The sequence below is a fragment of the Hydra vulgaris genome, chromosome 07, assembly GCF_038396675.1.
Source record: "Hydra vulgaris chromosome 07, alternate assembly HydraT2T_AEP".
In the NCBI taxonomy this organism is placed as follows: Eukaryota; Metazoa; Cnidaria; class Hydrozoa; order Anthoathecata; family Hydridae; genus Hydra; species Hydra vulgaris.
This window is the reverse complement of record NC_088926.1, coordinates 29,535,851-29,549,849: the sequence shown is the minus strand read 5'-3', so window position 1 is coordinate 29,549,849 and position 13,999 is coordinate 29,535,851. Positions and strand designations below refer to the sequence as shown.

Genomic DNA, 13,999 nt, shown 5'->3' with positions numbered 1-13,999 from the left:
ATGGCTGAAGTAGAAGATGAAGAAATTTGTCATACGGCTATAGAAAGTCGCCAATTTTCTGTTGTAAAAATGTCTTTACTTGAAGGGGGTGATAGGCGTTGCTTTAATCTACCTTCACACGATGAAGTTGCATTTGTATTTGTTGGCGAAGATGGTGCTCCCCCAACTTCCAGGGAAGTTGTTATTTACCCAAGAGGTTATCCTTTAAAAATTGTATCAAGTATGTCAGCCAACTTAGATCCTATGATTTATCCTCTCTTTTTCCCAAGAGGTGATGCTGGTTGGCATAATCAGTTAGTGCATAACCCTGAGGATGCCACACTAGTTAGAAATCATGTTACATTATCTCAGTTCTACAAATATAGAATTTCTGTTCGGCAGTTTTTCTGTTCTTTATTTTATGGTTAGAAACTATTTCAGCAATATGCTGTAGATGCATATGTAAAAATTGAAGGCCAGCGTCTTGCTTTTATCAGAAATAATCAAGATAAACTGAGAAGCGAGCAGTATGATGCCTTACATGAACATGTTAACAACATTGCGAACGAACGTAATGTTAGACCAGGGCGAGTAGTTATTTTGCCATCATCTTATGGAGGAAGTCCTAGAGCTTTAAAAGAAAATTTTGAAGATGCTATGGCAATTATTAAAAAGCATGGTAAACCAGATCTTTTTATTACTTTTACTTGCAACCCAAAATGGCGTGAAATAACAGAAAATTTATATCCAGGTCAGACTGCAAATGATAGACCTGATTTGGTCACTCGAGTATTTAAACTCAAGTTAAATAACCTCCTCAATGATATATTCAAACATGGTGTATTAGGCAACTTGTAACGCATGTTCAGGTTATTGAGTTTCAAAAGCGTGGTTTGCCGCATGCCCACATTTTACTTCATTTAGCCAATGATGATAAACTTGAAACAGCACAGGATATCAATAATTTAATATGTGCAGAAATTCCAGATCAAATTGTTAATCGTGAACTTTATGATATTATTAAAACTTCCATGATTCACGGCCCATGTGGGATACCGAATCCTAATTCTCCCTGCATAAAAGATGGAGTGTGCAGCAAAAATTATCCTAAAGAATTTAATGCCAACACAGTAGCCGTTCACAATGGTTATCCACAATACAGACGTTGTGATGATGGGTTGGTTATCAATATTAAAGGCAACAATGTAGATAACGGTTAGGTGGTACTTTACAATCCTTGGTTATCTAAGAAATATCAAGCCCACATTAATGTTGAAGCTTGCATGTCTGTAAAGGCTGTTAAATATTTGTACAAATACATATACAAAGGGCATGATTGTGCTTTTGTTTTGATAAATGAACAGGAAGTTACAATGAAGAAAGTCACAATGAAGTAAATACTATTTTAGATTGTCGTGTCTATCGTTAAAAATGATTACAGGTAGTTTCTCTAACTGCTTTTAATTATTCACTAAAAGCCAATATAGCATTTGATATTACTATAGTACAATTGTTTATATCTCATTTTTTTTATCTATAGTGTTATTAATATTTTTGCTCTTTGAATGAGATTAAACGAGTTGGCTTTTCATTAAAGATAAAGATATTGGTTTCAAAAATCAACACCATAGCCAAAGTGCTCACAAAATTAAGTAGTTTTTAAAAATCTTTCTATTTTGTTCTTTTTTTAATTACTTTTTTTTCTTTTTATTTTTTTTTATTTTTTACATGTAACTTCCTACTAGCTTTATCTATTATTTATATTAGCTTTAATCATGTAGCTTTTTTAATGTTTAATCGTCGTCCCTATCGATAATAAATATTTTTAATTATTTTAATATGGTTTTCTTTACAATAGGCTATGCTTGACAGTTCGGTCCTGGAGATAGCGGCTGTTATAACTCATTTGGAAAAGTGCCTTCAACGTTAATTGTTTTTTAGAAAAATATGTTTTATATAGATTTTTTAAAATTATTTTTGTTACATATTTAACTATTTATCTTGTAAATAAATTTACTTTTTGTGTATGTATGTAAAAAAATTTATTATTAAAGTGAACACAACTGTTCTATATCTGCTCTATATCGGTTTTAACATCTCTTTTACAGCCTTTTCAGCTCAAAAAAAAAAAACAATTGTTTTATTCAACGCTTTTAGACTAATTGTCAATTTTGCTCAAATTTTTATTAACGTAAAGCGTAACAACTACTTAAAAAATGTCGAGTAAAAGCAATAGCTTTTTTATCAACCTGACTTATACAAAAATTGATAAAAAGTTTTGAATAAAACTAATAATTTTGACACAAAGTAAAAACAAACGCAAGGCAAAATATATTCCGGACATTTTTCGCTAAATATTTTCTGCATTTGTATAAATTTGGATTGGATGAATGCTGAAATAAATATATGTTAATATAAAGTAAATCGACATTTGTTTATGGTATTTTTCTTTTTTTTAATTACTAAGACTTGGATGATCTATGCATGTAATTCAAGTCATATTTTAACAAAACGATTTTGTGATATGCGCATTTAATGTTCGAACGTTGTGGAATAAATGGTTAACTGTATCTTTAATGAAGCTTACAATTTTGTTTAACTAAGAAGCCAAGAAAAATAAAAGTAAGCACAACTAAAAAAGTATTATCACATTTATATTTCATTAGAGAAAACAAATAAAAATGAAATAGTTATTAATAATTTATTTAGTAAAAACCCGTATTACGAGTTGCTATATTTATATATACTGCTAGTATATATAAATATAGCAGTTGTATAACTGTATAAATTGTTTTTGTTACAACAAAAGTAAAAAAAATTGACAAAAAACAATTGAAGATTATCAGATTTTAGTAAGTTTTTGTGAAGCTCATAGTGCAACTCCCATTAAGAAAAGCTACAATCTGTAGTAACATTGGAGCCTATCGAGGCTTGCTTTGAAGATATTGACAGTCGGAGACTAGGTTACTTTATTTGGTAAGATGTTTAATGCATTGACAATACGGTTTTTAAAAATGTAAAAATAAGCTAAATTGTTGCTATATTTTTTAGGGTGAAGTCACTTGTGATTTGGCCTTGGTGAAAATATGATAAAAGGAAAGTGCTAGTTGACTATATCAATGTTATTATTATTCTTATATTTTGAATGAGTTCACCTCGTTTACAACAGTCGACTAGAGAAGTTAGGCCAAGTTGAACTTGTAGCCCAACCTTTTTTGTTTGTTTGGTATCTTCTTGGCCCTGCGCTGTATCAGCTCAATACTTTATTCATCCTTCACCAAATTAGGGTTCCAAGTTATAACTACGAACTCAAGTAAAGGTCGGATTTAGGTGGAGTAAAGTTGGTTCCATAAGGAAGCATCGCGAGATAGAAAGTGTGTTTTATAATACCTAGATTTTGATTTGATTTACATGAGGTAATGATTTTGATTTGATTTACATGAGGATTGGGTTTCTACTACAAGATTCATGGTAATTTGTATTCCCAAGTCAAGTTCATAAGTGGTTGTATATATATATATATATATATATATATATATATATATATATATATATATATATATATATATATATATATATATATATATACATATATATATATATATATATATACATATATATATATATATATATATATATATATATATATATATATATATATATATATATATATATATATATATATAGATATATATGTATATATATATATATATATATATGTATATATATATATATATATATATGTTTATGTTTATATGTATATATATATATATATATATATATATATATATATATTATATATATATATATATATATATATATATATATATATATATATATATATATATATATATATATATATATATATATATGTAAAAATACGAATTCCTTTTAAACGTAAAGTACTTTATGTAACTCATATTAAAATGTACAATATACTTATATTTAAATGTAATCCTTTTTTATTTTTACATAAATTACATATCATTTAAGTTTAGTTTTTTAAATGAATAACTTGTAATTGAAATAGTAGTTTACTTTTACAAATAAAAATAATTTTCATTTTTATTTTTACTTGCAAATGTAACTGACTTTTATAGGTAAGTCGTGAATAGTAGTTTACTTTGAAAAGTAATTTTGGTTATAATTATGTAAAAAATTTACATCGAAATTCAATTTTTTTTTTATATGTAAAGTAAACTTACGAAATAAAATCTACAAAACACTTACTTTACAAAGTAAAACTACATTACAACAACAAATTACTTTTACGTGTAAAAGTAACTAATTAGAAAATACAGCTTTCCTAAAAGTAGTTTGAAAAAAATTGTTATTTACAATTACAAATAAAAATAAAATTTGTATTTGAAATTTTATACTTTTCTTTGTAAGTAAGTAAAGTGTAACTTTTATTAACTTTCTCAAAGAACAGTCGTTTCATGTTGATTTAAATAAATTTTGAAAAGCTTTTGGACACTGTTTGAGGGCACTTCTGGGTAATACTTCAAGTATTACTCTTGTCTGTTGGCAGTGTTTGTAGAGGGGCATCGGGAAAGGATTTTTTTTTGCGTAGATCATAAAGGGTAGATCTAATATATTTAGGGGCAAATCTTAAATAATTTATATGATTAAAGGATTGTTTATCAAATATAATATTTTATTGCGTTTTATTATATATAATCAATTTGAAAAAAGATAGTAAGGAAAGCTTGTCAATCTTCTACTACAGATTGATAGCACCCTCACTGTGGACCAGAGTGACCGCCAGTTAAGTTGTTCCCCAGGTCTGATTTTTCTTTTTCAATAGTTGGGTATACATTAGTAGACACCATTTATGACATTAAAAACTTCTGAGTGATTGGACAAAGTCAAAAAAAATTTGCTCAAAAGTATTTATTTTTAGCCATAAAAATCTTAATAAATTAGGTGAAAACTCGGTTGAAAGTCCGCGAAATTATTAAATTGTATATACAATGGCGGACTGTTTACATAAAACGTGTGCTGTTTGTCTTACACAGTTCGGGAAAAAGTCATCTAAAATTCAAAAGATCACTCCAGCAATTGAAACAAAGATAAAAACTTTCGTCTGGAGTCAGTATAGTTTAGATGTAACCAACTATCCCAAGGTTATTTGTAACAATTGCCACAGAAACCTCTATGATCTCGACAAGAACAAGGTGGAGTACCTAGGGAACTGGATAGTGAAGATATCCAAGGTAAAATTCATGTTAATCTGTTTTTTTATGTATAATAATTATTATTAATTTCTAGTTAATACTTTGTTATATTTACAATCACAGTTTCTTAACTAAAAATATAGAACAGATTTTTTTTTTAATACATGTTATTACAACATTCACTTAGTACATGTTATTAATACATATACATGTATTAAAAAATAATACATGTGTTATTAAGAAAACTTTCAGTTTTTCTATTGTATGCGTAGAATTAAAATGTATATAACTTTATATATTATTTATACAGCACGATAAGTATATGTATATACATATACTTAGTTTAAGTATGACATGCATGGAAGTATTTGAGTATAATATGTATGTATGTAGACTACATACATACTACATACATACTACATATATACTACATTGTAGTATATAAATATTAGTTATACAAAACATGTATATAAGGTTGTATAAGATAAACAACTAATTACTATTTATTTATTAACTATTTATTTACTGTTTACAGTGTAAGCTTAAAATTTAATTATACAGTTAAACTTACATAGTGTATAGTAAAATACCATTTAGTATGCTAAAATAATATCACTTACTGATCAATATTTTTTCCATTATTTTAGATTGAAAGATTGCATCTTAGAAGATCATCAAATATCAAAGACATTGTTGATGAAATCAGTGCTTCTAATGATTCTGAACATGCAAAGTCTTACAGACTATGTTTAACATGCTTTGGCTTTGTAGGTTAGAATTTTATTATTATTGTTGTTTTATTTTTTCATATATATAATGCTTCATATATATAATGCTTCACATAACAAAATTTATTGTACTTAATAAAATATTTAGTTAATTAAAAATTTTGTTCATTTGTTTTCAAACAAAAATATTTAGTGCAAGGAGTGGCTCATATCTGTACAGAGAGAAGAGCTGTGAACAATCTCATTGAAGCGGCAGAACAGCTTGGACCTAAATATTTAGAACGGGTAGCCTCAGGCAAGTATATTAAGCTGTTCTTTAATACAAATACATATTTAAAATTCCAAATAATAAACATATTTTATTTATGTATGTTGCCAGGTATACTTAAGCACAAGATGGAAGCTGAAAATATTTGTAGAGGACAGAAGTTTCAGTTGGCTACTCAAGGGTCTCCTTTGAACATTGTGGTTGGAACTCCTGACAAAAAAACTGACCGAATTGAGCTGAAACAGGTGTCCTTTGGTACTGTTATGGAGTTGGTTAAATCTCTTGAGCTTTCCAAAAATCAAACAAAGAATTTTTGTTCCAAATATAGATCTAGTATGGGAACTCAAACCTGTATTGAAGCGAACATCTTTGAAAAAATTGAAGCTCTCCATAACCGTATAGATGAATTTTACACTCCTAAAGAAGTAGGTTTTATGGATGGAGAAGAAGCCATTACTAGAACATTGGTTCATGTAAAAGATACATCTACATTTATACAGCACGTCATTACAGAAAGAGGAATAGATCCACATGACTCCATATTGAGAATAGCTATGGATTCAGGTCAGGGATTCCTTAAAGTTACTGTAAATGTGTTTAATCCCCTGGAAAAAACTTCTTCAGATTCAGAGCTAGATAATGCTGGAGTAAAAAGATCCTTTCTTATAGCAATTGTTGAGGGGGTTTCTGAAGCTAACGATAATCTTTGGAAGCTTATTGAGCCCCTGAATTTAAATGATGTAAAGTTTTACGTTGCATTTTATCTAAAATGTGCAAATTCAGTGTTTGGAATTAGTAGTCATGCTGGGAAATACAGTTGTTTATATTGAAGGGATCCTGCACTCTTGAGCCTGGAATTAAACGAACACTTAGGTCATTGGATGATCATTATAACAACTTTACCCTTGACGGAAAGAAGAAGTCAAAAATGTCACACTTTAAAAATGTTACAAATCCAAGACTTTTGTACAAAGAGGAAGATCCTGAAACTCTTCTCGAAGAGTTGGTTCCTGTTCCTGAGCTCCATGTTCTAATGGGAATAGTAAATAAACTTGCAGTACTTCTAGTTAGTGTATGGCCTTTGTTTGAGAAGTGGTTACAATCAAACTAAATCATGTTTCGAGGATACCAAGGCATAGGGCTTGACGGAAACAATGCAAGCAAGTTCCTAAAGTTGGTGGATATACTTGAAAGAGATGTTATAAACAATGGAAAATATGACTTACTACCAATAGTAAACTGTGTTAGAAAGTTTAAATGCCTTCAAGCAGAAGCATTTGGTATGGTAGCAGGGGATAACATCAGCACTGCTGTTCCGGAGTTTAAAAAGTCCTATGCAGATTTGATTGAATACGTGCATGCCACATTTGAGGGTATCAAGCTCAGTTTTCCATGGAAAGTTCACATAGCAGTATGTCATATACTTCCTTTTCTTCATTCTACTGACTGCGGCCTAGGAGTTTACTGTGAGCAAACAGGAGAAGCTATTCATCATGAATTCAAAAAAACATGGAATAGATACAAACGAAGAGTTAACCATATAGATTATGCAAAACGACTAAAATCCAGTGTTGTCGAGTTTGCATCAAAAAACATTAAATAAACTGAATAATTATATAATTTAATTTAATGTTTATAATTTCAAGTATATATTGTAAAGTATATTATTTATAGATTTAGACGTATATTATAACTAGTTAACATAAAGCTTTTTTACTTTGTGCTTTTATTTGTATAGGATAAGTTACACCTATTTTTTAATTTTTTTTTTCAATTTTTTTTAACACCCTAGAAGTTTTAAATGTTATAAATAGTGTCTTCCCAAAAATTTTTGAAAATTCCAACACCCCAGAAGTTCTAAATGTTATAAATGGTGTCTACTAATGTATATCTAGCTATTTCAAAAAAAAAATTAGACCTGGGGAACAACTCAACCTGGCGGTCACTCTGGTCCACAGTGCCCTAATAATCTCCTTTTTGTTGCGTTGGTGTCTAATCTCCATACGGAAGATTAGATAAATAAAATCCTATTCAATAAAATAGCGCTTTACAATAATCTTTAACTTTTTTTTCAAATGTTAGTTTGACTTCACAAGTTGTTTGTCGGCTTTCAGTTGTCCCGGAATCTTGAGATTGATTTTTTATTACCTTCTAGATTAGCTAGAGTTTGGAAATTTCCAGAATTTGTGTAAATTTGGTAAACCTACATGTTAAAATTGTTTCCGAACCAACTTAAGAATTCCACATTATTGAATCTCTTTTTTTCTTGATTTTACTTTATCTTTCAGACTTGTTAAAATTCTCTTAGGATTTGTGAGAGTTTCGGAGTTATCGAGTTGAGAGAGGGTTATAACCACTATTATGTAGCCTCCTCATTTGTAGTGGCATTCTCGGCCTTAAGGTGAATAACAAAAAAAAATTTGTGTAATCACGATGAATATGCTTGTTAAATTTTTTTCCTGGGAAAAGGGGGCCGTACCATTATTTTCTTTTTTCTCAAATATTTTGTTTTTCTCTAAAGTTGGTGTTAATAACTCTTTAACAAGGAAGTATTTTTTAAAAAAAGCTTTGAAAAAGCATTTTTTTGATTAATTTATTTTAGTATTACTTTGTTGTCGGCAGATAATAGGTTAGTGACCCTAATAGAAGTTTACGGTAAAGAATCCGGGCATATTTGTGCTATATGTTGCTGTTTTTTGCTTCTCTTAATCAGTGCAGTTGTTGTTAGGGCCGTCCCAAAGAGGTATCTTATTGGGGGTGAGGAGGTATGTGTTTTTTGCCAACTAGACACAAACACACACAAAAAAAAACGGCCCTCGATATTTGACATTTACTAACAATACTTTAAATCCTACCAAATAAAATTTTAAATGTACAAATGTGTTAACTCAAATGCATATATAACAGCTTATAGGAGGAAAGGGGGAGGAGATGCCCTCTTCACCTTAGGTTGGGACAGCCCTGCTCAGCCCTGGTCATAACAACCATTCAATGAAAATAATTTTTTTCTTTAAAGCTTCTAATAATTTCTTAATAGCTTTTCATAAAACTGTTGTCTGGAATGAACTAATTTCAATTAGTCAATTCCAGACAGCAATTATTTCAGTTATTTATTTCCGAAATAACTTTCATTTTTGTTAGACCGGTGTTTAAAAGAACCACGCTGAATAAGAGAAGTTAAAATACAAATCTTGGAATTTCAAAACGAAGAACCATTTCCAAAACAAGATCAATAAATCATACAGACTTTAAAAAAAACTTTTAAATAACTGAAATTAATAACATCAAGATTAATTTAAAAAAAAAAGTTCAAAATGTAAAAGTAAAAGTAATTAGTTTAAAAAGGATAAATTTTCATTACCAATACAGCCGCTTATTTCAATTTATTGAATATAGCAAATTTAGTAGAGTGGTTCAAAAAGCCCACTTTTAAATTTAAAACTATATAGTTGATTGTGAAGAAAAGTGTTCTATGTGAGGAAAAAAAATCAAGTTATTTTTTTTCAGTAAATTTTTGTTATTTTTTTACTTTAAATTTTTAAAAATTAAAAGTAAAGAAATTTAAAAAAATGCAAATAACAATATTTAAACAACCAGATTTCAACCACATATTTAAAATCAGGCCCGTAGCAAATATTTTCTTTTTGTTTGAGAATTTACTTTATGTGACAAAATGGAGCAAACTACAAACATTTTTATATTTATGTTTATGTAAAGCTTTGCAAAAATATTAAAATTATAAGAGCTTGTTAATAATAAACTCAGAAAATGTTTACCTCCTTTTCGTGCCGTTAGCGAGAGAGCAACGAGTTTATAATATTTATAAAAACATTTTTGAACATTTTCAATTAAATCTAAGTTCATTAACAAGTCTCTAAAGTCGTGCAATAATCTCTTAGTGTTCAAAAACCATATAAATTTCGAACAAACTCCCTATTTATTTATGGGATTTAAAATATTATCTTTGATTAAGTCATAAGTTTGTCGGACAATAAAATTCTGTCCAGCGGGCACAGACGTCAATCAGACGTTTTAGAAACTCCTTAATTAGGTGGCGACGTCTTAAACCAAATCTTTGGTTTATTATTTCGATATTATTAATTTTGGTCGGTTATTTATCGTTTAAAGATATTATACAATTTTCTATATTAGTCTGTTCACAAACAGAAACGGATGGAATTCGCCTGCGAAAACATGACACGCAATTGGGAACAAGTAAGAAATTTTAGATTAAATTTTTTTGGACGAGAAAAAGTTTACTCTTGGTAAGCCTGATGGTTTTAGTGGCTACTGGCGCGATTTGAGGAGATAACCCAAATATTTTTTGACAAAGAATTTTGGTAGTGGATCTTTGATGGTTTGGTTTGGGTTTTGTGCAACAGGAGTTAAATTTAACATTTACATCTTGCAAAATGAAAAGTTCTGAAGACATTGATGTGTTAAAATTATGTTTGAATCCATTTAAATATAATATCGACGCAAAAAGTTTGTTTTTCAACAAGACAACGCCAGCATTCACACTAGTAACGAAACTAAAGCTTGGTATGAAGCTAAAAAAATCGAGCGAATGTAGTGGGCTGCTCGCAGTCCAGATTTGAATTCTGTTGAAAACATCTGGGGAATCATTGTAAGACGTATCTATGATAACTAAAATCAATATAACTCAGTGGCAGAGCTAAAGTAGCGGTATCAGAATGCTGGGAGGAAATAGATCCAAAAGTGCGGGAAAACTTGGGGAGAAGAATGCCAAAACAAATTTATAAAGTAATTGAGCGCAAAAGAGGTCCATTCGAGTACTAAAAATGTGATAAAAACATTATTTTCGATAGTTTTAAAAAAAAAAAGGAGCTGCGTCTATAGAAAATAGTCAGTTATCTTTTTAATTTAATTCATTTATGATTGACATATTTTCAAATTTGATATTATTTTTTGATAATTTATTTATAATTTTTTGAAATACACTATAAAAATAAAGTTCAGTACGTTTTTAAGACATAATCCACATGCACATGTATAAATATATATATATATATATATATATATATATATATATATATATATATATATATATATATATATATATATATATATATATATATATATATATATATATATATATATATTTATATATATATATATATACACATATATATATATATATATATATATATATATATATATATGTATATATATATATATATATATATATATATATATATATATATATATATATATATATATATATATATATATATATATATATATATATATATATATATATATATATATATACAGCTGTGGCCAAAGGGCAAATATCTTAGAGCTTTGACTTTTCACTTTTTTACAAGAGTGTTAATTTTATATTTATATAGATGATTTGAATAAAAAAGCCAGGATATAACTAATTTTAAATATATTTTGATATAATATTATTATTATATCAAAATATATTTAAATAGTATAGTAGTACTAAAACGACTACAAAAAAATAATAGAAAGTATTATTTTACTGTAGTTGTTTATTTTAATAAAATGTTTTTGGTCAAAACAAAGCAAGAAATTAGTTTATGTGTATCATCTTACAAATAAATTGCACAATGTTTTCATTGAATTAATATACTTAGAATTAATATACAGAATTAATATACTAAGAGTGTATATGGCTTGCCCCTATGTAAATAGTAATTTTTTTAAAATAAAGTATGAAAGGTTTCAACCAATATCTGACTCAGGCCAGAATTTTTGAATATAGTATATTGAATGGTTTTATAATTTTTAACACATATCTAATTTTTTTACTTAAAAGATGCGTTTTTTTCGTGCTGAGTTGTTAACAACTATTCTTTGCAACTGTTATGTCGGTTAGTTTTTTTCTTTACGATTTACAACTTGATGTTTGTATTTAGCTTGGATTCTTAGGAGTTTTTTTAAAGAAATCCCGCAGTACTAATTGGTGAAGAAGAGAACAACAAAAGCAAAATAAAAAAACAGGAAACTGCAAAAGATAGTTTCTTTTTTTTTAGATCTTCTTTAAATAAAACATTGAAATATCTAATTTTTTATACTTTAATAATTTTTTTTTCAGTTTTGAAAAATACAGACAAAGTATTTACTCAAAAAAAATCTTTTTTTTTTCCTGCAAATTTGTATAAAAGTATTAAGTATAATAAATACGAGGTTATAGATCAAAATGCTGAGTATATGATGAATGAGGTGTTTCAGTGTTTTGAAGCTTTGTTGTTGAGTTTATTGTTGTTGCTGTTCAAGCAGCTGCACTTTATTCTAAAGTTATGTAATAGCCAATGATGCCAATTTAAGAAGCCATAAATTTTCTTTTACATTTCATTTTTCTTTTTTACATGGTCAGTAGAGATTTTATGTATTTATGTTTGTATGTATGAATCAGTTTTGTTTTAGTAGTAATGATTTTCAGCATGATTCAAGTTCTGGAAAGTTAGTCTACTGTTTGAACATATCAATTTAAAAATTAAAATGTATGAAACAAGGAGGATATATGACAATTTATGAAATGATGCTTAAAGTTTTGAAATAGTGAGAACTAATTTGGTGCTTAACTTCTAAAGCATGTGAGAGAAAATCTAAGAAAATTCAGCTACATCTTTGCCTTTTTTCTTTTATAAACTATTTTCGTAAAACTTCACATGAAAACTCAGTATGTGAAAGTATGCTTGTGACTTAACATTATACTTTCGATTACTATTATTAATTTTTAGGTTAGACTTTTCTAATTTTGATGTGCACATATTATTTCTGCTTATGCCACATCAAGGGTTATGTTCACCATGGTTAAAAAACTGCTTGGGTTGTAATCAGGCACAAAAGTAACTTTTCAAATGCTATTTATCTTTTCTTTATATGATTGCAGATTTTATTTTGAAAATAGGTTTGCAGGGCTCCCACTACTCCTTAAAAACCTTAAAAATCCTTAAAAAAAAATCCGTCTTAAAAATCCTTAAATAACCTTAAAAAAAGGTAAAATTAGACGGCTTTCAATTATTTCTCCTTATTTATTTTTATTTTTTGTTCATCTAGGAAACTTTAATAACGTGAAGGAATAAATTTATTACTTAAAGAAGAACTTAAGTCAATTTAATAGAAATAGTTAATTTTTAAGCAAAAAATAAAATGAACTTTTTTATAACATAAATGAAACTTTTATATAGTTAACTTCTGCATTTCAAGGACTATTTTATCCCTAAAATCTTTGAGTAATTAATAAAAAATAAGTTGAAATGATATTGTACAAAGTACGAAAAGTTCTTATTATTTGACCCGGGAGTTCCTGAATCTTGATAAAACTACGCACTCCTGCTTCAAAGCATCTTGTTCAAAAAATTAAATATACTGTTATATTTAGTAATTTGAATATATTAAATATATATATATATATATATATATATATATATATATATATATATATATATATATATATATATATATATATATATATATATATATATATATATATATACATATATATATATATATAAGTTAGTAAAAACACTTATCAAACTTTTAGTAGTCTTCAACAGCATGTTTCATCATCGGTAGGTTTATCAGGAAGCTCCCTGATGAACCTACTTATGGTGAAACATGCTGTTGAAGACAACTAAAAATTAGATAAGCGTTTTTGCTAATCTATAATTGCTCTGTTTTTTAAGAATATTGAGCACTCTACTTGTAAAATACAGCAACATAAGTTTTATATATATATATACATTTATATATTTATATATATATATATATATATATATATATATATATATATATATATATATATATATATATATATATATATATGTATATATATATATATATATTTATAA

At 27.5% G+C, this 13,999-nt stretch overlaps 2 protein-coding genes across 2 annotated transcripts; both read left to right on the top strand.

Annotated features, from left to right (window-relative positions):
- Positions 1-5,932, top strand: LOC136082674 (uncharacterized). The gene is made up of 4 exons (XM_065802091.1): positions 1-324; positions 421-768; positions 849-1,184; positions 5,804-5,932. The coding sequence occupies exons 1-4, from the start codon at positions 1-3 to the stop codon at positions 5,930-5,932; spliced, it is 1,137 nt and encodes a 378-aa protein (XP_065658163.1).
- A 2-nt stretch (positions 5,933-5,934) lies between these two features.
- Positions 5,935-6,982, top strand: LOC136082672 (uncharacterized). Its single transcript, XM_065802090.1, has 2 exons — positions 5,935-6,179; positions 6,264-6,982. The coding sequence occupies exon 2, from the start codon at positions 6,281-6,283 to the stop codon at positions 6,980-6,982; it is 702 nt and encodes a 233-aa protein (XP_065658162.1). The 5' UTR covers positions 5,935-6,179; positions 6,264-6,280.
- The last annotated feature ends 7,017 nt before the right edge of the window (positions 6,983-13,999 follow it).

Excerpts from the sequence above, each read along its gene's own strand:
- LOC136082674 (XM_065802091.1), top strand. The coding sequence starts at position 1 with ATGGCTGAAGTAGAAGATGAAGAAATTTGTCATACGGCTATAGAAAGT. Across the intron at positions 769-848 it reads GACCTGATTTGGTCACTCGA|GTTATTGAGTTTCAAAAGCG; the intron begins GTATTTAAACTC and ends ACGCATGTTCAG. Across the intron at positions 1,185-5,803 it reads TCAATATTAAAGGCAACAAT|ATTGAAAGATTGCATCTTAG; the intron begins GTAGATAACGGT and ends CCATTATTTTAG.
- LOC136082672 (XM_065802090.1), top strand. The coding sequence starts at position 6,281 with ATGGAAGCTGAAAATATTTGTAGAGGACAGAAGTTTCAGTTGGCTACT.